The sequence below is a fragment of the Mauremys reevesii genome, linkage group 10, assembly GCF_016161935.1.
Source record: "Mauremys reevesii isolate NIE-2019 linkage group 10, ASM1616193v1, whole genome shotgun sequence".
Taxonomy (NCBI): domain Eukaryota; kingdom Metazoa; phylum Chordata; order Testudines; family Geoemydidae; genus Mauremys; species Mauremys reevesii.
In genome coordinates, this window is record NC_052632.1 from 8,370,238 (window position 1) to 8,391,453 (window position 21,216).

The 21,216-nt window shown below is 40.5% G+C and overlaps 1 protein-coding gene across 13 annotated transcripts in view; it reads right to left on the reverse strand.

Annotated features, from left to right (window-relative positions):
• MEF2A (myocyte enhancer factor 2A) overlaps positions 1-21,216 on the reverse strand; it is a 175,846-nt gene that overhangs the window by 4,287 nt on the left and 150,343 nt on the right. For 10 of the 13 annotated variants that reach the window (XM_039491481.1, XM_039491482.1, XM_039491484.1 and 7 more), the window contains 4 exons: positions 16,884-17,074; positions 14,493-14,516; positions 9,988-10,114; positions 671-797 (listed from right to left, as the gene is read on the reverse strand). In XM_039491481.1, the coding sequence (XP_039347415.1) occupies positions 671-797; positions 9,988-10,114; positions 14,493-14,516; positions 16,884-17,074 (469 nt within the window). The remainder of the gene's footprint in view (positions 1-670; positions 798-9,987; positions 10,115-14,492; positions 14,517-16,883; positions 17,075-21,216) is intronic. The other 3 variants (XM_039491488.1, XM_039491491.1, XM_039491493.1) reach the window with 1 other exon arrangement.

A 21,216-nucleotide genomic window follows, 5' to 3' on the forward strand; every position in this document is an offset into this window, starting at 1 on the left:
AGCTAAATGCAGAAATAAACATTTATTGAATGCTTAGTGTAGGACTCAAAGCTGAAAATTGTGAATTAAAGGTGTGTCAGCATCCTGAACTAATTCACAGAGAGGTGGTATTTATTACATACGTTATTGTTCAATAAGCCCCAGATGAAGCATAAGCAGTTAGATTAAAGTGTCTTTTAGCAGGAAGAAATGGATAAAATTTTGCATACAATTGTTCCATTAGTGCTGTGCTCTTCCATGGAACTTGAGTGTCCAACTACTCTGTGGTTTGTTCTTACGTATTTTACTTGTGTTTAAAGGAATTAAGACAAATAGAAATGTTTAATTTTTTGAAATGTGTCTCAAGCTTTCAGGTAGGTGTTTTCTTGGTAATGTTTGCAGAGTGGAGATGTTTGTCAGCATTACTACGTACACAGAACCAGCAGTGTGCTACATACTGAACAGTCCAATTGGAGGGCAAGGTTCCTCCCCACCCCCCTCCCCACTTTTTTTTTTTTAAATAACTACAGTAATTTCACAACCAGTGAGCTGACTGGCAAACATGTACATTGAGGGAGAAATTAAAGTAGAGTCCTATTGAATAGTGTCAAACGCAGGATTATTCATTTGCAATCAAAGTAGCAGATATTCCCAGCCGGGTGTGGTAAGTTAACATTACAGATCCACTTACACAAGAGAGCTGAGGGCTGCTTGCCCTAGATGGTGCTGTTGCCAGGCAGATACCTGTCCTAAAGACAGCATTCCTGGGGAGTTAAAGCCCTGCAGGGCAGACAGGTCTGCACTAGTCAAGGAGTAATCTGAAAAAGAAGCAAAAAAATAGTTTATATTGCGTTCAGTTATAAGAACCAACGTTTTAGCTCCCTGTTCAAATCAGCTACAGGCTGATTATGCAAAAGGATCCAAAAGGGCCGACCCTTTCATTTGTGTGGCGTTCCACTGACATCATAAGGGCCTGCTCACACAGATCCCTTTGCAGGACCATGGCCTCAGAATGCTCTCTCTTCTCACCCCTGCTTCCAACTCCTAGTTGCTATTGCTTGATTTGGGTTTATTTACACCAATAAATATGACAATACATGTACGGCAGCCAACAGGTCTTCTCTTGTGCATATAAAAGAAAATATTCATTACTGTGCTGGTTTTATCGTGTACATTTCTGAATATTTTGCTCTGTCCAGAAACTTCTACATAAAATAAATAAGTGGGCATTAAGACAGGCCATTAAACCAATTGAAATAATTTAATACAATAAATCTGGCATAAGAGAAAACCTGTCGTGTTCAACCCGCGACACAGTGGGAGAGCCAGATTCTTTTCTTCGATCCAGCCTCTCTGCTCTGCTCAGTATATGGCCAGCTGAGAATTCCTCTAAGAGAGGCAACATCTCAACTGGTATAACCAGCTCCTGTGCCACACTGTCTTCTGCCACTGGTGCAGGGGGCTTAGCTGTATCACTATTGTGTTCTAGCAATTCTAAACTGGTAAAGTGTCTCATGGAGATCAATGCATGCTAGCATAAGTCAGAGCAGCCTTTAGGCTGCTCTAACCTATACTGGAGCAGGAGTTGTGCAAAGCAGATAATCAGGGAACCTAGTACCATCTTCCTGAGGGCCTGTCCCCTTTCCCTGGGCCAAGTGGATGTTGGCCCAGAAAATAATCAAATCCTGTAACTATAGCTACTTTACAAAACCGCTATGAAAATGTACCATCTACAGGAAAAAATGTACTCACCCGCCTTTATCATAGTGATGGTGATAATGTAAACTTTTTTTTTTAAAAACCTAGTTCAGCAAAAAACAACCCCCCCCAAAAAATCTCAAATCACAACATTAATCTCCTATGGCATAAGGAAATATTTGCATGACATCTAAAGCTCTAAAAGCATCGCTGGCAGTCTATAACGGATCAAACTCCTTTCCCACCATAATTCAGTTTCATTCTTATATTCATCAGTGGTATACAACTGATGACTTAGTCAGAGCCTAAGTATTCTTTTTATATATAGCAAAAATGTGTCATGCAGTTGGATATAGTTTTTATATGCTGATTAAGAGGAACACTGTACAGTTGTAATCAACAATTTAATTATTGGATTTTTTTTTTGCCAGGATATAATGCTTAGATAGTTCTCGCTGCTCATTCACACATAGGAAGTTATTTTCAGTTCATCATTATCACTTATGCTTTCCTTTCAGGTTTTAAAAGAGAAAGCTGCAAACACTTCTCTGCTCTTAATCACTTTGCAATACAGTTTCCTTAATATAATTTCTGATCTCTTGTGAATCAGACAAAATGTCAGGAAGAAAAAAGTTACTTTCCATTGCCACAAGAGATCAACTAACAATTTACTTAAGCAGGATCTTTCTGGAGACTTACAAATCAAATTTATACATTGACACCTGTCTGAAATGACAGTCAGTTACTATTTATAGTTCAATTTCTCATGAGATATTTTCTAGGACTACACGGTCTAGTGTGACTGATTTGGAGCTGCACTGTAATAATTTATTAATACTGTATGTTCTGCTTGCCTGATTGTTGTCAAGCTATTTACTGTATGCATATACTGAATTAATTCAGTAAGAGTCTGTCTACATCACGGGTCGGCAACCTATGGCACGCGTGCCAAAGACAGCACCCGAGCCGATTTTTAATGGCACGCTACTGCCTGTCTGGACTCCAGCATGCCATTAAAAATCCTGCCCAGCCTGGCCTGCTCTCCTCTGCCCTCCGCTCCCCCTGCGGAGGCAGGGAGCAGAAGCATAAGCGTGCGCATGGGGTGGGCAAATGGCCCCACTCTCCCGGCATGGCAAGCCGCAGGGTCCGCGCTCATTCTAGCTCCTGGCCAGATATTTCACACCCAACCCTGTGCTCAGTGCACTGCCACCCTCAGCTCAGTGCAGAGAGGAAGAGAATGGGCCAGAACCAAGGAGAAGGTAGGTCCCCACTGTATGTGGGCAGAGCCATAACCCCAGACCGGCAGCAGGCTGAGTGGGTCCGGCAGCCGGGATCCCGGCTGGCAGGAACCGGTGGATGGAACCCCTGAGCGGCAGTGGGCTGAGCAGTGGTCTGGGGTCCCAGCCGCCAGCCCCGCACAGCCCACTGCCAGTCTGGGGTTCTGGCTGCTGGACCCTTGCCAGCCGGGGTCCCAGCCACCGGCCCCGCACAACCCACTGCCAGTCTGGGGTTCTGGCTGCCAGCCCCTTGCCAGCCGGGGTCCCAGCCACCAGCCTCACACAGCCCGCTGCTGGTCTTGGGTTCTGGCTGCCGGACCCTTGCCAGCCGGAGTCCCGGCCCCGCACAGCCCGCTGCCGGTCTGGGGTTCTGGCTGCCAGCCCCTTGCCAGCCGGGGTCCCAGTCACCGGCCTCACACAGCCCGCTGCCGGTCTGGGGTTCTGGCTGCCGGACCCTTGCCAGCCGGGGTCCCGGCCCCACACAGCCTGCTGCCGGTCTGGGGTTCTGGCTGCCAGACCCTTGCCAGCCAGGGTCCTGGACGCAGGCCCTGCTCAGCCCGCTGCTGGCCTAGGTGAACAGAATCCCAGACCAGCAGTGGGCTGAGCAGGGCAGCGGCGTAAGATCAACATTTTAATTTAATTTTAAATGAAGCTTCTTAAACATTTTTAAAACCTTGTTTATTTTACAATACAACACTGGTTTAGTGATATAATATATAGACTTGTAAAGAGAGACCTTCCAAAAAACGTTAAAATGTATTACCGGCACGCGGAACCTTAAATTAAAGTGAATAAATGAAGACTCGGCACAGCACTTGTGAAAGGTTGCCGACTCCTGGTCTACATGCAGGCAAGGAGGAGGACAAACAGCCTCTCAGCAAACACCAACTGCTACTGAATTTAGTTGCTATTCCCGATCCCTGCTGAGTCCTCCAGGCTCAGAAAATTCAAGAGAAAAGGATTTAGGCCTGGAGTTGCACACACTCAGAGAGAGCGAGAACGAAGGAGAACCCATAAATTAGACTTACTGGGGTCCCTCCCCAAGAACATGGTTAGACAGACATGCATGTAGACTTTTTATTGTTTTAAACCCCTTTTCTCTTATTAGGCTTTGTTCCGGCTGTTAAGGGACACAGTATTCAGTGCTAGTCACAGCTTCTGCAGGTACCTGAACCCAGTCAGACTGTGTTACTGTAGGCATGCTGTAGCCCAGGACCTGCTCTAAAAGTGGAAGGATCATGTGACTCTACCCTAGTGAGTTAAAGACACAAGGCCTCATACCTAAGGGGGTGCACTCAGAGAGGCCAGAAAAGGGGTCAGAGCAGCAGCCCTGTAACTATGATTTGTAGACCAAGTGGGGTATGGATTTTGACTCTAGAGCCTGCACTAACATTCTGTCAGTTAAGAACTTGTCCCTTCAGGGTGCAACAGCTGATACACTGTATATGCCTTGGAAGATGTAAATCACACACTTACTGCACAATTTGTCTCTTTTAAATCCAGGCCTGAGTATCTCTTATAGAGTAAAAGTACTCCCAAATGTTATAATCTACTAACATGACCACATTCAGAAAAGCTTAGTAGTAGTAATTTTTGGACTGTAAATTCTAGAGACATTCTGTATTAGATTTATAGCTATATGTGATTAATACCCGACTGGTGGTGAAAGAGTATGCTTATCTGTGCAGGTACTTATACATACCCTTCAATGGGGCATTAGATTGCTATTTGCATACAGATAAAGGAAAAGAAGGTTGGATTTTATTATTGTGGATTCTATATTGGACAAAAGGAGATACAGATTTAAACATGTAATAGCTATCTTCCATGATACTATTGTTACATTAATGTTCTGTGAAATGTGGAGATATTCCATGTTGTAACTTTGAAAATCTCATCTTCTGAGGCAGAGTGAAATTTCAGCTACCACTGGTGCCAAAGTTCCAACTGTATGAGTCCGGACATATTCTCAAGGTAAAATGCTGCTCAACAAAGGCAACAAGACATCCAAGTTAACTAACTAGAAATAGCTCTTTTGCACACAGGTTGATCTCTAAGCTCTGTCTGCACAGGAAGTTAGACTTGATCTGCAGCCATGATCTTAGGGGCTGAATTGTGAAGACACCAATTTGTAAGGATTGTCCAGCTACATAAACTGTGGAACACATTGTGAATATGACCCTCTGTCCCTATGTCTCTTCAGAGAAGGAAACATCCATCCTGTATCTAAAAGGTAAGGAGGAGAGCCATCACCGTGTCCCATCCATGTCCCCAAAGGACATTACAATCTCTTCAGACCTCTGAAACTTCCTTCTCAACAACTTTCTCCTTCACACCCAGAAGCATCACTAAATGCCAAGAGGTCCAAATCTGAAAGCAGTGTCTGGATTCTAGAAAAATGTGCACTGACAATCTCCAAGTACTTCCTGATTTAAAAGGGTTCACATTTGTATTAATCTTTTGTTAGATTTCCAGTCCGTTGCACTGATGCAATTCATACATACTCAGAGGTGCTGCTAGGTGAAGAATAACGTGCTACATGAGTCGAGAGTTCCAGTGTCTCACACAGTAGAAATCTTAAACATGGTATGCCCTACATTATTGCAGTGAAAGCTTAGGGTTGGTTGGGGAGTTACCAGAGATGCAGGCATACTGACCAACCAAGAGGACACCACGTGAAAGGATCTAAATGTGCTTGGAAGGGGGAGGAGGATACACCTCCTCTCAAGATTTTAATCTGTAACCTTCTGAGGGGGCATTTCTGCATAGCCCATGACATTGGGCCTGGGGTTTTAAGGTCTCAGAAACACGGCCCTTCTGGTGGCTTACAAAGAAGCATATCCCTAGTTGGATTACATTTTTTTAACATCTTTAAAAAGGACATAACCCTAGCCCTGCTGTAGGAGGGCTACTCAGGCTGTAGGAGGTTTGCTCAGGCTGTGATTCGCAGTGGGTATTCACCCACGAAGGCTCATGCTCCAAAACGTCTGTTAGTCTATAAGGTGCCACAGGATTCTTTGCTACTTCAACGGCAACTCTCAACATGCAAAGCCAGGGAGACTGTTGCAATGAGATCCTTCTATGAGGTACAGAAGAAGGGAGTTTCATAGCTGAACAAACTAAACAGCTATTTGTGCATTTCTTTTTTCTTAATTGCCAGTTTTTCATCACAATGACTCTGCAAGGCGCCTCATTAGCACTGAAATCTGTCTGCATGGATAAGACTGTCAATTTCTGGCGAATTTTTCACACACTGATAAATTCAGAGTCCTCTTACAAGGGTAAAGAGAATCTCTTCTTTTTGACAGCTTTATTCCTCTTATCCACTGAATTCAATCTCCAGTCAGCAAGATATATTTGCACTCAATAAAACTCAAAGGATTTAGACCTCTAACAAGCTGGGACTAGAATTAAGGTAAATGTTTGAGATGGGTGTGCTGCTCTGCATCATGGATCCCCAGAGGGATTTCTTTAATATCAGAGTCTGGGATGAAAACTTGTAGGAAAATAAACTGAAATTGCAAAGAAACAATATTTATGATAATGCATAGTAACATCTTATGCTTCAGTCATAAGGTGATTGATGACAAGGGTCAGGAAAGAACTCTGTTCCCTCCACCATGTATATAACGGCACATTTAGGTAGGTGCACTGATTTTATTTACCGTGCCTAAATAGTCAGATATCTGCTACTGCTCAAGGCAGGAAGCCTGGTTTTATAAACCAATGGTCTGATGTGATATGGAAAAGCTATGCTGATACAGAGAATGTTCATACAGTGAAGGAAGTTTTACTATAGACATGAGGTTCCATTAAAGCTTAGGTCTTTTTGTAGCAACTGTCACAGAGGGCAAGAATAGAATTTCTGTGTTTGTGAGATGTGTTTGCGCTGTTCAAGCGTGGCTACCATGTGTCTCTAACTGATCTTCTGAGGAACTGATGGCTTGAGATACCATCCTCATGCAACATTCACATCCAGAAAGATTATACCAGTTTAAGGTTTAAGAACAAAATTTTCCTGTTAGAAATAAGTTACAGATGGTACAAGTACCACATATATCAGATAACCATCTTTTTCTTCCCCTCAGAAATATTATACCCATTTCACATCAAACACACACTTATAAATCCCACACAAGAAAACTAAGGTGAAGTTCAGGTTGTAGGCACATGATATTGGTTTGACTGCATACTACTTTTCAAACACATGCACGTTAAAAACATTACACAACCAGAAAATTCAGAGTTAAAATAATATTACAACAAGTCAGAGAACACAAGAGACGTATCAAACAAAGCAGTGCCAATTATTTACCATACTCATTTGACTGTATGTTTCATCCCCATCCTCTATTCCAGTGTTTCCCAAACTTGGGATGCCGCTTGTGTAGGGAAAGCCCCTGGTGGGCTGGGCCGGCTTGTTTACCTGCCACGTCCGCAGGTCCGGCTGATCGCAGCTCCCACTGGCCGCGGTTCATCACTCCTGGACAATGGGAGCTGCTGGAAGCGGCGGCCAGTATGTCCGTTGGCCCACGCCACTTCCAGCAGCTCCCATTGTCCTGGAGCAGCGAACCGCGGCCAGTGGGAGCCACGATTGGCCGGACCTGCGGACATGGCAGGTAAACAAACTGGCCTGGCCCACCAGGGGCTTTCCCTACACAAGCGGCATCCCAAGTTTGGGAAACACTGCTCTATTCTTTGTATATATCTTCAAATTGTTATGGCCTTCAGGGCAGGGATTGTCTCTCTCCGTTTGTACAGTGCTTAGAACCTTTAAGGCACTGCCATAATATAAATATGTACTACTACTACTACTATTAACAAAAACAGAGTCACTTTCAAGTTACATCTCCTGAGTGAGCCAAAACAGACTAAGCACTTCAAAGCAGGGATTGTTTTGTGTTATCTGTATGAACCCTGAGCATCAATTATGTTAACAGAAAAAGGCTGTGGAAAAAAAGACAACAGCTGCATTTATATAGACAGAAGCGGGATACTAATACAACTCAAGGACTGTGCTGAAGTTGTAATTTGCAAACAAGGGGATTTAAAAACCAAAAAAACAATGGCCAAAACTGTGTCAAAATTTAGACTTAGTTGGAAGAGTAACAATGAAGGAATGACCTATTCCAACCATGACACCTTGTGGGACTCTTAAAACAGGGATTTGGGGAACATGGACTCCTGAGGGTTTCCTTAGGAAAGCCTGAAAGGCCTTTGCTTTGCTCCAGAAGTTCCACCCTTTATTTGTAAACCTCAAGGGAAGTCAGATCTCCAGACCTCAAACCACTAGTAAGGACACTGGATCATCTATGCTGGACTAGCACAAATCCCAGATTAATACATACAAGACCCCTATTCTACCTTCCCTTTTCCTTGTACACTGCTTTCTGTTCCCCCTACTATCTTCTTCCTGTCCTACCACTCACTTGGCTTCTGCCACGATTCTAAGATCATCAGCACCAACACAATGGGATAAAGCAGCCTACCCAGCCCTGTCCAGACTGAGGAGGATTGGTGGAAAGAAAGGGGCCAGCTAAACCTAGCCAGATGGAATCCCAGTTCAGGGACGGAATCCAGGGCTCAGAAATGCACCTGTTGCAGCCATTCCACCTGCCCAGAGTGCCCACTTGTGATTGATCAATGCACACACAGTCAATAAAAAGTTGTATCTCCCTGCTTCTTATTTTTTTATTGCTCTCATTCTTTCCTTCCTCTTTTGCCTGTCTATAAAAGACCCCAACAGCTAATGTACTGGTCCGGCAACAAAACTATTCTTTCCTTCCTCACAAGAACTATTTCATAAAACAAGGTACTAATAACTACTCTCTAAAAAAAGACATTGTTCAATTTTTATTTTATTTTTTTTACTTTAAAATGTTTCATGCATTGCTTTGGGTTATTCGTTTTCTGTTCTTTACTTCAAATTAATGGCTTAGACTTTGGCATGTATTTTACAGTGCACTTGCCAGGGTGACAAAGCAAGCTGAGCTCTCTGTGCTCATAAACCCCAAATCATTTGCAACTGTTTAGTCGTACAGTGAAAGTCTCATATCAATAGTCTGACTACACAGGCCCATTCACTACATCAAATAAATACAACAACATCTGCCTCTTATTTGTACAGTAGCCAATACAATGGGATTTTAATCTTAACTGAGGTATCTGGATGTTATAATGTAAGAAATAAATTAATTAAATGGATTTCTGGGGACTAGCAGGCCTACCCGTGGGTCAGAGGTTAAAGGCTGAGATAATTATGGGCCCCAGTGATCCTCAGGTTGGCTAACAGGAACCGTGCTAAGGGTGTCCGTGGATAAGTCTTCTATGGCTCAGGAGGGAGTTAGGGTGAGATGGCCCCTGATTAACCTGTGGTTTGAAGATTAGGTGGACCCACTCAATACACCACTTAAGGCATGTGATGAACTTCCTAAGGCTCTCTCAGGGGTTCTCTCAGTAAGTCTACAGGAAAGAGGAAATGTCCCCTGATTTCTTCCTGGTGAGTTTCCTGCTCTCTCTGACACTCCCCATCCCAATCTGTGGCCCTCAAGGCTCAAAGAGTATGTCTACACTCACAAGACGATCAAATAGTTTCTAGTCCATGTACATGGCCTGAAAGGAGCAGAGGAAATGGAACAGAACTGACACTATGCTCTAAAGTATAGATTGTTGCCTGTTGACGTTTTGGAAATAATATTTCAGCCCTTAGACTGAACAGGTCAGGCACTATTGATATAGAAAACACGTCACATTTCATTTCAGTCTCTTGCTGTGTTCAGTCATGTACAACTGACATCCAAATACCAAAGTCTCTGCCAAAAACTACTTTCTGATGTATGTTTCTGTATCAGTAACGCCCCTCACAAACCAAAGGCTAATTTTCAACTAGTAAGAAAGAGCCCTCACCTAAATTAAATATTCAAGTAAGATAAAGGGTCTAAAACATGTAAACCTTCTGAGATTCAGAATCATAAAAGCCTTAGCTGCACTTATCAGGTAAATGGTAAGTTAAAAAGAAAAACATGACACTTACCAGTGTTGTAGGTGGTAGGCATGGCTGAATACACCAGTCCCTGTGGAGGCAAGCTTGGAGTTGTCACAGACACCACAGGGGTAGCAAGAGGCTGTGTAGACTGAGAACTGCTTATCCTTTGGGTATTCTGTAAATGATTAAACACAAAACAACATGTCTTGTGGAAGTCAATTACAACAATGAATAGAATGTGTTAATGTAAAAGTAACATTAAATTACAACGTGTCCCTTTTCACATTATTTTGGGGATGAGAAAAGTATCTCCTTTTTTCATGGTCATGGATTTTCTTCTACAAAACATTTAAAGGGCCAAAAACTAATTTGTTTTAGACTAATTTAAAGGAGTATAATTAATGCATTAGACTTATGGGTATATTCTCTTGTTGCGCATGCAGCTTTCATTAATGTCAATCTGAATAATGTGATAGCACTTAGAGGAAAATGCACTCCTTTAGAGTGTACAATTTTCAAAAGCCCCTGCCTGGAGTGATTTAGGAGAGTAAGTCCCATTTTCAAAAGAGACTTATACTTAGTCCCGTTGACTTTTGTTGAATACTAAGTGCCTAAGCCACATTTGAAAATGGGACTTTCAGGCGCTTTTGAAAATTTACCCTAGAGCTCCCACTGTTGCTTGCACCTGTCCGAAAAGCAACAGTGGGAGAGTTCCCTTAAATCTTCAATGTAGCCAAGACTTTAGTGGTAGAATAATATTGTGGTTCCCCTGGTTGTGAGAACTCATTAGACTGCACATATATTTCAAAGCACATGCCTTTTGTGTTAACAAAAAATGGTTGTTCCTTCTGATATGAAAATTAGTTAAGCTCAAAACTGTAGAAGCTCTGACTATCCTGCCATTTGTAAGTGAATAACTTCTATGGCCATCTTAATAATACTTTATGTGCCACAGTCTTGAACTAAAATTGGCGACAAACATCAAATTTAGATTAGGCAGTTAAAAACTATTTGCCATACTAAACATTTGATACAAAAAGCTTTACTTAAACATTGTGATGGATGCCTTTTAGAAAACAAGGCCACTCTATCACTGGCATGCCATATTCTTTATCAAGGAAGCCTTAATTTTTTTTTAATAACCAAGTCAACACAGATGTGACAGGAATAGGCCATGTTGTTGTTTTTCTTTTCAAAGAAGATTTATTCCTAACTTTTCCTAAGGAATTTGAACACCCTTCTCCTTGCCATCATGTACTCAATTTTAAATGGAATATTTAAGGTTAACAGACCTAAGTTTTAGCTTTTTAAAAGAAAAATAAGTAATACTCCCAGACTTAAAAATTATATTTATTTGCTCTCAGAACAGCAGCTTCACAACTTCTTAGCTGAAGCACCTGCCAACAACAAAAGCACTACCCCTCCACTTTGTTTTCTTCTGATCAAGGGTGGCATATCGGTATTTCACTATCCCTGATTCTCTGATTTTCTTCTCCACTCTGTTCTTGAGAGAACACACATTATAGAAATATAAATGATTCTTGTTCTCACAAGAATGGAACACAGAGACAGTGCTGTGTTTATGCAACTCTGCAGATCAAAACCAAGAGGGCTGATTTGAGAGCTACCAACCTGGACATTGTAGCTGACAGTTTAAGAAGAGTACAAGGCACGCTATAGCTACCATTTTAAATATACTATATTCTTCTACTAGCCATTCTTATTACATTAAACACAAAAACACAGGGAAAGCTTACAGTCCAAGGGCGTTATGTTAATGCTTCAGAATGTACAATATCTGATCAAAATCTGGGGGTTTAGTGTGATGTTAAAAAGATAAAGAAAAGGTGGCATTCAAAGATGAAATTATACCATTAGTAGTGATGATGGAGACTGAATGCATAGGTTATATAATAGTGGATACTCAATGTATGAAATCATTGCTGGCATATCATTTTGCCAGCCCAGTAAGAAGGATCAAACTTGTTTCCTGTTCCAAAAACCTTTTCTTCCTCCACTGCTTGTAGGAACAACTTTGTTCAAATAAGTTTAATTCATGTGCGAGGAATGTCTATTTTGTCTGAATCTTAGAGACAGCTTGACTAAGAGTCTGGTAACTACTACTCTAGGGATTATGTTGGTGTCTGTGTTAAGCAGGGACATACTGTAGGTTCAGGGTGGAATTTTCAAAAGCACTTCAGTGACTTGAGGGCAAAACCCATTTATTTTCACTGAGATTTGTGTTTGTATGTCACTTAAGTGCTTTTGAAAATCCCATTCTTTGTTACGGTAAGAGACTGGGTTTATCTTTTATGAAGATATGTTATTAGACCAGATTTTTGTGTCTGTAGAAAACAGATCTTTTCCCAGAGGTTTCTTGGATAACAACCTGTAAAGTTGGGACTACTACGTAATGCAGTGGTCCCCAACCTTTTTTGTCTGGCGGGCACCAGACGACGAGCAATGGAGGACCGTGGCGGCAGATGAGCATCCGCCAAAATTCCGCCAACAAGTGGCAACGTCAACAGGCGTCGCCGCCAAAATGCCGTCGACAAGCAGCAGCATCCAGAGGTGTCGCCGCCGAAATGCCTTTCAGTGGCAACGCCTCTGGATGATGCAGCTTGTCAGCGGCATTTCGGCAGATGTTCGTCTGCTGGCCAGTATGCAGGCGCACTTAGATGCCCCGGTGGGCGCCATGGCACCCACGGGCACCATGCTGGGGACCCCTGACATAATGGAAAAGTTAGAGACATCTACTAGGAAACTATCCAGGTTTCAGAGATATCCTGAGGGGAGTTTGGGGGGATATTTGGGGCTATTTTCAGAGACAATTATACCTGGGCACTTGATTTGGATGTGTGACTTGGAAATATAAGATTGCTGACAAATTTTACTTTTTGTCTTAGTTATGGATTCCAAGCTTTACAGACAGTCATAAAATTTTTCAGAACCTTATTTTTGGATGGGGATAATTTGATAGAGATAATGGAAGGAGAGTGTTACAGTTATATTAGTCTATAAACTAGGGTCTCTAGCCCTTCTGCCTTCCATCTAGTAAATGTGTTCGATTCTGGTCATGTAGAATTTAATGTTTACTGCTAGGATATGGAACTGTATTTCAGAATGTATTTCATTATATAATCCATATAATGAATAAAGTAGCATTCCCAGGGTCCTTTATTTGCTAATTTAAAGTGTCTTGTTTGAGGAAGATTTTGCTTTTTCCAGTTGGTTGAATAGGTTTATATAGGCATGTCAAATTTTTATAACCACTAGAGGGCAAGCTCTTCCTACATTATTCATATTCCAGAATACTATATGTAGATTCCAAACAATTTATATTAGAAGAACATGGCAATTCTAACAGTTAAAGAACATAAGCACATCTATAATGAAAGTGATTTTGAGTAAGACTTACAATCACTGAGATGTATATAATGACCTGGTTAACTATTTTATGGATTAAATTAAATCCCATATTTCTCTGTATTGAAAAACAGATGCTTTTCTACAACATTGAGAAAAAAAGTAACAAATTAAATAGCTGTTAATTAGAACATTTAAACTCATCCTGTAACCACCAAATTTTTTGGATAGCTTCAAGTATTCATTTTCAAAAGTAATTTTTTCCAGCTCAAATTTAGGAAAACAATATAGGTAAAATATCATCCAACAGCATGCATTCACCAACTTAAAATATAAAGAAACTACAGCAATTTTCATGCTTTCATGCAATTAGAGCCTCAAATTAGCAACAAGTCCATGTGCAAATAAATCAAAGCATAGGTGTATAAAGATCTTGAAGCTGATCTACAACTGTACTCTGATGCAGAATTTTCTGCAATTACTGTTGTGCTATAACACCTAAAACATTTGCATATTGCTTGGAAAAATAATCTAGAACTCTCATGAGTCAAGTTATTTTTTGTCTTACATTTATTTTCCACAGTGAACACCAAAAGATATCATGTTTTCTGAAAAACATCAATTTCCTTTCAAAAACAGAACATATTTCCAGTTGAAAAAGGTAAAATAATTAGTTTGCAATTCCATATTCCTTGTGGTAAACAGGGAACCCTCCTTTGTGGTTTAATCATCTCATAAAGCATGAAATATATCCAACTCTGTAAAAAGGTGACCTCACCAACAATGATGTAATCTCAGTGAAAGGAGGAGAAATAACACACAGCGTGTGTTACAATTTGAGGAACTTCAGGAGTGAAGTAATTTTCTAAAAATATTTCCATAATTTTGGGGACTATATAAGGCATTTAACACTCTACTCCATCAGAACAAGTACCCTGTGTGCATGGACAGTTACTGAGTAAAGCTCTGTTCCAATGTTCCCTCTAAGAAAAATGAAAAAACTGTTTCATAAAAGTTATAAATGGAGAATGCTAGACTTTGGTTGTATTTGCACTTTTCAATTTGTGGGTTTTTTTATTTCGATAAAACAAGTACACTTCTCTGCCACAAAGGGAACATTGGTATAACTGAGACCACATAGTATGACTTAAGCTTTCTTCACTCATCAAGCAGGAACCCAAACTCACCAACTCCAATTCATCCTCCTCCGACTGTATTCAGCAAACAAGAGGGATAATACAGTTACTAAGAAAAGCATTGCTTTCAAAAATAAAATAAAAAGTCATGTTTGTGCTTCAGGATTTTATCGGTTTGTTAATATTTTGAATTTATCATGCTATTATGTAATCATTACAAAGTATGTGATCATATACTTACTGTATACACTTTGGGTCAATAAATCAAAAGAGTGTTTTGATGCAGGAATAAATACGGTGGCAAAAGTTGTGTTCACAACTGAAAATTAGCATTGGCTGAACTAGCAAGAGCAAGGGCACAAGTATTCACAGACATCATATATGGACACAGGTGCACATCGGTTCTATTATGGTTGAACTGATCAGATGAAAGTCAACTGCATAGGCACGTATTTTTAGTGCACCAATCACCATGACATCTAGACATCTCTACTCTTTACTTCTCTCCCCTCTCCACCAGACAGAGAGAGAGAGAGAATTTAAGGAGAGAACATTAAAATTGCTTTTTAAAATATTTCCCCCATATTCATTTTTCAAAATAATTTAAAGCACAAGTTTCACATTAAGAATTAGCAACATATTTCTTTATGAATGTGCTCTATAATCTGTGCATTTTTAGAAAAACCTCAAACATTTTAATAAAGGTGTTAAAGAACTTCTTTAATTAGGACTCTGACTACTTACGTTGATTTTGTGTGATTTAGCTCTACCATCAATAGCAAATGTAAACACTTGTGGAATCTTAAAAATAAATGAGTAAATATTGTATAAAGAATGCTTATACTGTTTACATCCTATACTCCTTTTGGCTACTTCCATATAGGGGAGGATTCATAAACTGAATATATGTACCGTATATACTCGTTCATTAGCCCGTTCGTTTATAAACCGACCCCCCAAAATGGATAGGTAATAATAGCAAAAACTGTATGACCCTTTCATAAGCCGACCCTATATTTTAGGGGTTGGCAAATTTTGGCTCCCGGCCCGTCAGGGTAAGCTGCTGGTGGGTCAGGACGTTTTGTTTACTTGGAGCGTCTGCCGGCCTGTGGCTGTGGTTCACCATTCCCAGCCAATGGGAACCACGGCCACAGGTAGCTGAGGGGCTCCAGGCCTGCAGAAGCTCCAGGTAAACAAAACTACAATGTATTAGATCAGGGATCAGCAACCTTTGGCCCACGGTGGGAAGCTGCACAGGCTGAGGGATCTGCTGGCCGTCACTTCCTGATGCCCCCATTGGCCTGGAGCAGTGAACTGCGGCCAGTGGGAGCCGTGATCGGCCGAACCTGCGGACGGGGCAGGTAAACAAACCAGCCCGGCCCACCAGGGGGCTTACCCTGGTGGGCTGTGTGCCAAAGGTTGTCGATCCCTGTATTAGATATTCAATTCAATGATTCCATAGAGTTTAAAATCATCAAATTTTGGTGTAGACCCGTTTATAAGCCAACCCCCACTCTTTGATGCGTCATTTTTTTTACCAAAAATATTTGGCTTATGCACAAGTATATACGGTACTTAAATGATTATGAGTTTGCACATAAAATATAGCGACTAATATCAATAACTTCAGCCACACAAGGTTGAAGTAGAAGCTGGATAAGACTTCCAGAGAGAGCCGTGCCAACCTCAGGTCTGACCTGCAATACCCTCTGCTATATCTAGAGGTAGGTTGAACAAACATTGTTGATGTGCTGAAAGGCATAATGGTTTTGTGAGATGCACAAACGATGAGACCACCATTCATTCTTGTGTCCTCATTCAAGATTTTAACTTCAAATATGGGGAGTGAATGGCTATTGTACTAACACGCTAAACAAAATGAAGGTTCCTCCCACATAATCATTTTTTTCTGAGCCACATGTCACAACTCACCAACACTGCAACCTGGGAGAACCGGACAGAACTCTACATCGAGGCCTCTCAGCTCAGTAATCAGCAAAAGTTGCCATTGCTGAGTGGTACAATAAACTCTTCTCTCACCCCCCAGAAACCAAACCACTAAAACCCTCAGTCCTAGCACAATGGAGGAAGATTGCAATCAGGACAAGAAACCAAACCAAAGTCTCCAATATAGCAACGTAAATAACCCAATGTAGGTCCGCTCATTATTCTGTATTTATTAGTCCAGTGAAAGAAAGAATATCTTCTCCCCCTTTTTTTGCTAATACTGTCCAAGATGGCAATCTGCACTTGAGTTGTGTTCTTTTATTAGACAAGTCTACTACTACAGGCGTGTTTCTAAGGTGCCATCTCCAGAATGCCTGAGATCATTTGTCTGAATGCAAATGAACACATATTAGAGTTTTGCTTTCAGCAGCACTCCTTTTGCACCTCTTGGGCATACTGTATATTGTATACTATAGAATGAATAGCCCAACTTACCAATGGAGGCATCATGCCCTTGCTGGAAGGTGGGATGACAACACGAAGGTCTGGTTTGCGATTGTTCATTCCAAGATTACCTCCTCCGGGTGGAGGCGGAGACTTTGTAGGCATAACTTTGCCTAATCCATTCCCACCACCAGTGGTTCCTAGCAGGCTTGGAGAAGCTCGAGAGTTAATAAATCCATTTCCTAAAGTAGGAAATATAACAAAATGCACCTTAAGACTGAGCACAAGCAGTGTAAATCCACAGTGCAAATGTACAAACTCCACATTATTTTTAGACAAAAGTTTCAGTTGCAAATATTTCACAAGAGTCTAACCCTTTTAGGAATAATTAAGGTACATCCTACATTGTAGAACAGAAAAAGCAAAGTATCTTTCACAAAAAGATCAATATGTAATGCTGGTGTCACCTCAGGGTGTGTTCTGGCAGCTTAAATGCTGAGGAGTGCACACTGTAAGGAAAGTGCATTAAAGCCATTTGTTCATTAATTTATCCTTTGAAATTCCTCTAGGCTGCTGTAGCAACAAAACAGTATCTAACAAATGGTCCTACACACACACACACCCCACCCACACACCCCACAGGCAGAACATGAATTACAGTGTGCTGTTGCTTATAAGGATTTTTAAAAAACAGCCTAGAAACTCTTTTGAGATTCTTTCGTAAAAATAAACAAGTGTACCTTACCCTGCATAAAAGACATTTTCAGTATCTCAATTAACAAGCCTTTAAATTGTAGCTCTACGTTTTTCTAATTTGCTCGTTACCTTTGAAAATACATTATTTTAGCAAAGAACACTTTCTGATAAGATAGTAGGAATCTGATAAGGTACTTTTATTCAGTATTTCTCCAACAAGGAAGATGAGGAGAACCTTAAAACAAGCCCATTTCCTTAACATCCACCTTAGCCTCTAGACAGACAGACAGACACACACACACACACACACACACACACTCACTCACTCTCTCTCTCTCTCTCTCTCTCTCTCCCCCCCACCCACTAGACTATGTACAGGTCATTGCCTATGAGGTGCTGACTGTTCCCACTTGAGGTCAATGAGAATGGAGAGTGATCAGTATCACAAAAGATTCAGACCTTAAGTTATATTCAAACAAGTCAGTGAAACAAGGAATACCAAATTTTGAGACAACTAACAGCAGAAGCCTTTCTAATTGTTTTCCTATAACATTCATCAACAAACCAGCCAAGTGCCTATCATGCTAACTGCAATATATTTTTCAGGAAACCTTTTTTAAGATTTCATCCAAACTATTTTGCCAAATGTATAGCAATGATCCTCAGAAAACACAGATTTTATTCAGCCATTAATGAAAAAAATATATTAAGCTGAAAATGAGAGAAATGTACAACAGGGGAAGTGAATTGTGTGGTTCACACTACAGAACCTGTATATGTATAAATAAATACAATTCATAATAAAATTATGTTTATACTAACATTCCAGTTCTGAAAGTGCTCTTTATAGTCACAATTCAGTGGCAAGTCTATTACCCAAAAGTTTACTGTGTGTGAAATTTTCTTTTAATAGCCTGTAGCACCTTACTGGCATGAATATTATACTATCATTCTAATTTGAATAGGCCCCTGTGCCCAATTCCATTTTATTACAGTAAGTACATGTTAATTTAAAGGCATTTAAAATAAGAAAATTGATAGTTTCACATTCCTTTCTCTTAAGCAAAACTCCAAATGCCTATGAAGAACAATGAAGTGTATTAACAGGACAGCATGACACAATGTCTAAGTGATTGACAGTGATGCATTACACAGTAAACGTGTACAGTATGCTAGCAATTTTATTTATTTTTAACAGTGGAAAAACAACAGGCTCTTATATATGAATGGTAATCAAATAACCAAAAGTCCTTAACATTTATATAATCTTAATAAGACACCTTATCGGTAACCTTTTTTTATAAAAGGGTGTGTGAAACTTTATGAAATTATTTTTAAATAAAATAAATACAATATCGCTGGAACTTGGAAATCCAGACATAGAAACCATAAACATCCAGACATGTGCATAAATGGGCAGTGAAGCCACAAAACCGAGTAACACAAACTGTGGCCCTCTCACCTTTTTGGTGGATTTTTTACTATGCCAACAGTCTGACTGGAACTGTACCAGCCTATTACATTCCTCATGTATCACAAGCCTACAGAGGGTCCAGAGGACTCCTCTCCCAAAATGGCCATGGGTGTGGCACGAAAAAATAGTTTGTGGGGAAAAAAGGGGGAAAAATGATTTTTCAGCTAAACAACACTTAAAATATAAAAGATTTCCACTAAAAAATAAAAAAATGTTTTTTGAGGAATAAAATGGGGAAAAAAATCAATTGTTTGGCTACAAATGCATTGAAATAAATTTAAAAAAAAACTTTTTTGGCTCAATAATAAAAAATAATCTAATATAATATTCAACCATCTTCCTACAAAGGTTGTGTGGGATAGTGAGAAAAGTCTGATTCTCTCTTCCCATGGGAAGAAGAGCCACTATTGTACTGCTTCACCAGGGAGGGAAAACAGACTTTTTTCTCCCCTAGGTTAACAAAGACCATTTGTAGGCTTCTCCTGCAAGTACAGCTGGGGTGGTGAAACAAATTGGGGAAATTAGGGTGGTTTTTGGAGGAGTGGGACAATTTGTTAGGTAAGTCTATGGATTTGTAGTAGATATTGAGTGAAGTTGGTGGAGGGTTTTGTTGGAAGTGAGGAAGGAGTCTGAAACTGGATAGGGCTATAGAGTTGGTTGCTTGGGGAAGAATGGAGAGTTTTTTGTAGCTGGACAGGGATGGATTGTTATGGTTGTTGCAAGGTCTGAGTGAGGTGAATCCAAACACAGTTTGTATGTGAAATTACTACAGGGAACAGCTGGCTGATGGTTGCTTTAACTGGTTAGGGACACTGGAAGGAAGCAGGAAATGGCAGATACTGCGAATGTGCAGGAGACGTGGGATGCAATCCTGGTGCTTAAGTGAGAAGTAACCATGACTAAGTAAGGATCCTTAAAGGAAAACAAGAAATGGAGTCTTGGTGAAAGTTTTAAGCATGCTTGAAATTAGGAAACATGCAGTGTGATAATGTTAAAACTCACTGACAATACCTAATATTTATGAAAAGACATATATATAAGCATTATAGACATGTATGTACACACACAAAGCATGCATCTATATTTTATGCTGTATACACACACAGTCACATCTCTGAATACACAGGTGATGTAAAACTGATTCACATTTAAAGTAAGTGGGGAAAAGCACTTCAGTTTGCAGAGTAGGACATGAACAGAAATATTATTTAACATTTATATTACAATAACACTCAAGGTCCCAATCGAAATCAGAGCCCCACTGCGCTAGGTGTTGTACAAACAAATGAAGGTGTGGGCCTTCTCTAAAGTGTTTATAATCCCAGGTCCCAACTCTGCAAATGCTTCAAGCAGGTGGATCTTTGCACCTGCACAGAATCCCAGTGACTTCTATGGGGCTCTGTGATGGTTTGGGGATCTGCCCACACAGAGTGGCTGGCAGAAACTGGGTCTAAGAATAAGACACATCCAATGAGTGGAGGAACAAGGATACAATCAAATATGTATAATATTTATACAGATACATACCTCTGCAATCAAAACATATACTAAGTGTAAACTACCTCTGTGTGCCCCCTCAAACCAATTGGCTGATTTTATTCTGCTGTGGCACAAAATCTATGACTACCAGAAAACAGTGCGCCCAATGGGTGAAGTTGACGTAGCTGAGCAGCAGATACACCAGGGGACCAATTCCATATATTCTACCAGAATCCATGCAAACCCAGCATAACCCAATGAAGGAGGAAGAGAGATTAGAGGTGTGGCGTGCTGACAGTCAGAACACCAGTGCAGGAATGCAAAGGGGTTGAGGTTCTTGACTCCAGCCAGTGGTTAAAACAGCAGCAGCAGATGAGTCACAGGATTGCTTTGTGTTTTGCCTAGTGGTTAAGGGATGGATTTAGCATAATACAGGGGACTGTGCAAATTTGCGCCATGTGTGCATGAAAGAGAAATTTCACACAGTAATAAAAGATTAATTGGGAGTACAATTAAATAGATTTGAAAAAAGATTCAATTTTAGTCTTCTAAAGGGTTAATCCTGAAGAAAAATTATTTGACAACAGTGTGATTTTGACGTGACAGTACCCTTTTAACGGTATATGGAACTATAAATATGACCTTTGTGTCTCCGACCATTTTACTTGCAGATAATTATATCAGCATACTACACATTCAAACAGCTCCTTGGTATACTGTAGCTTGTGTTTATTA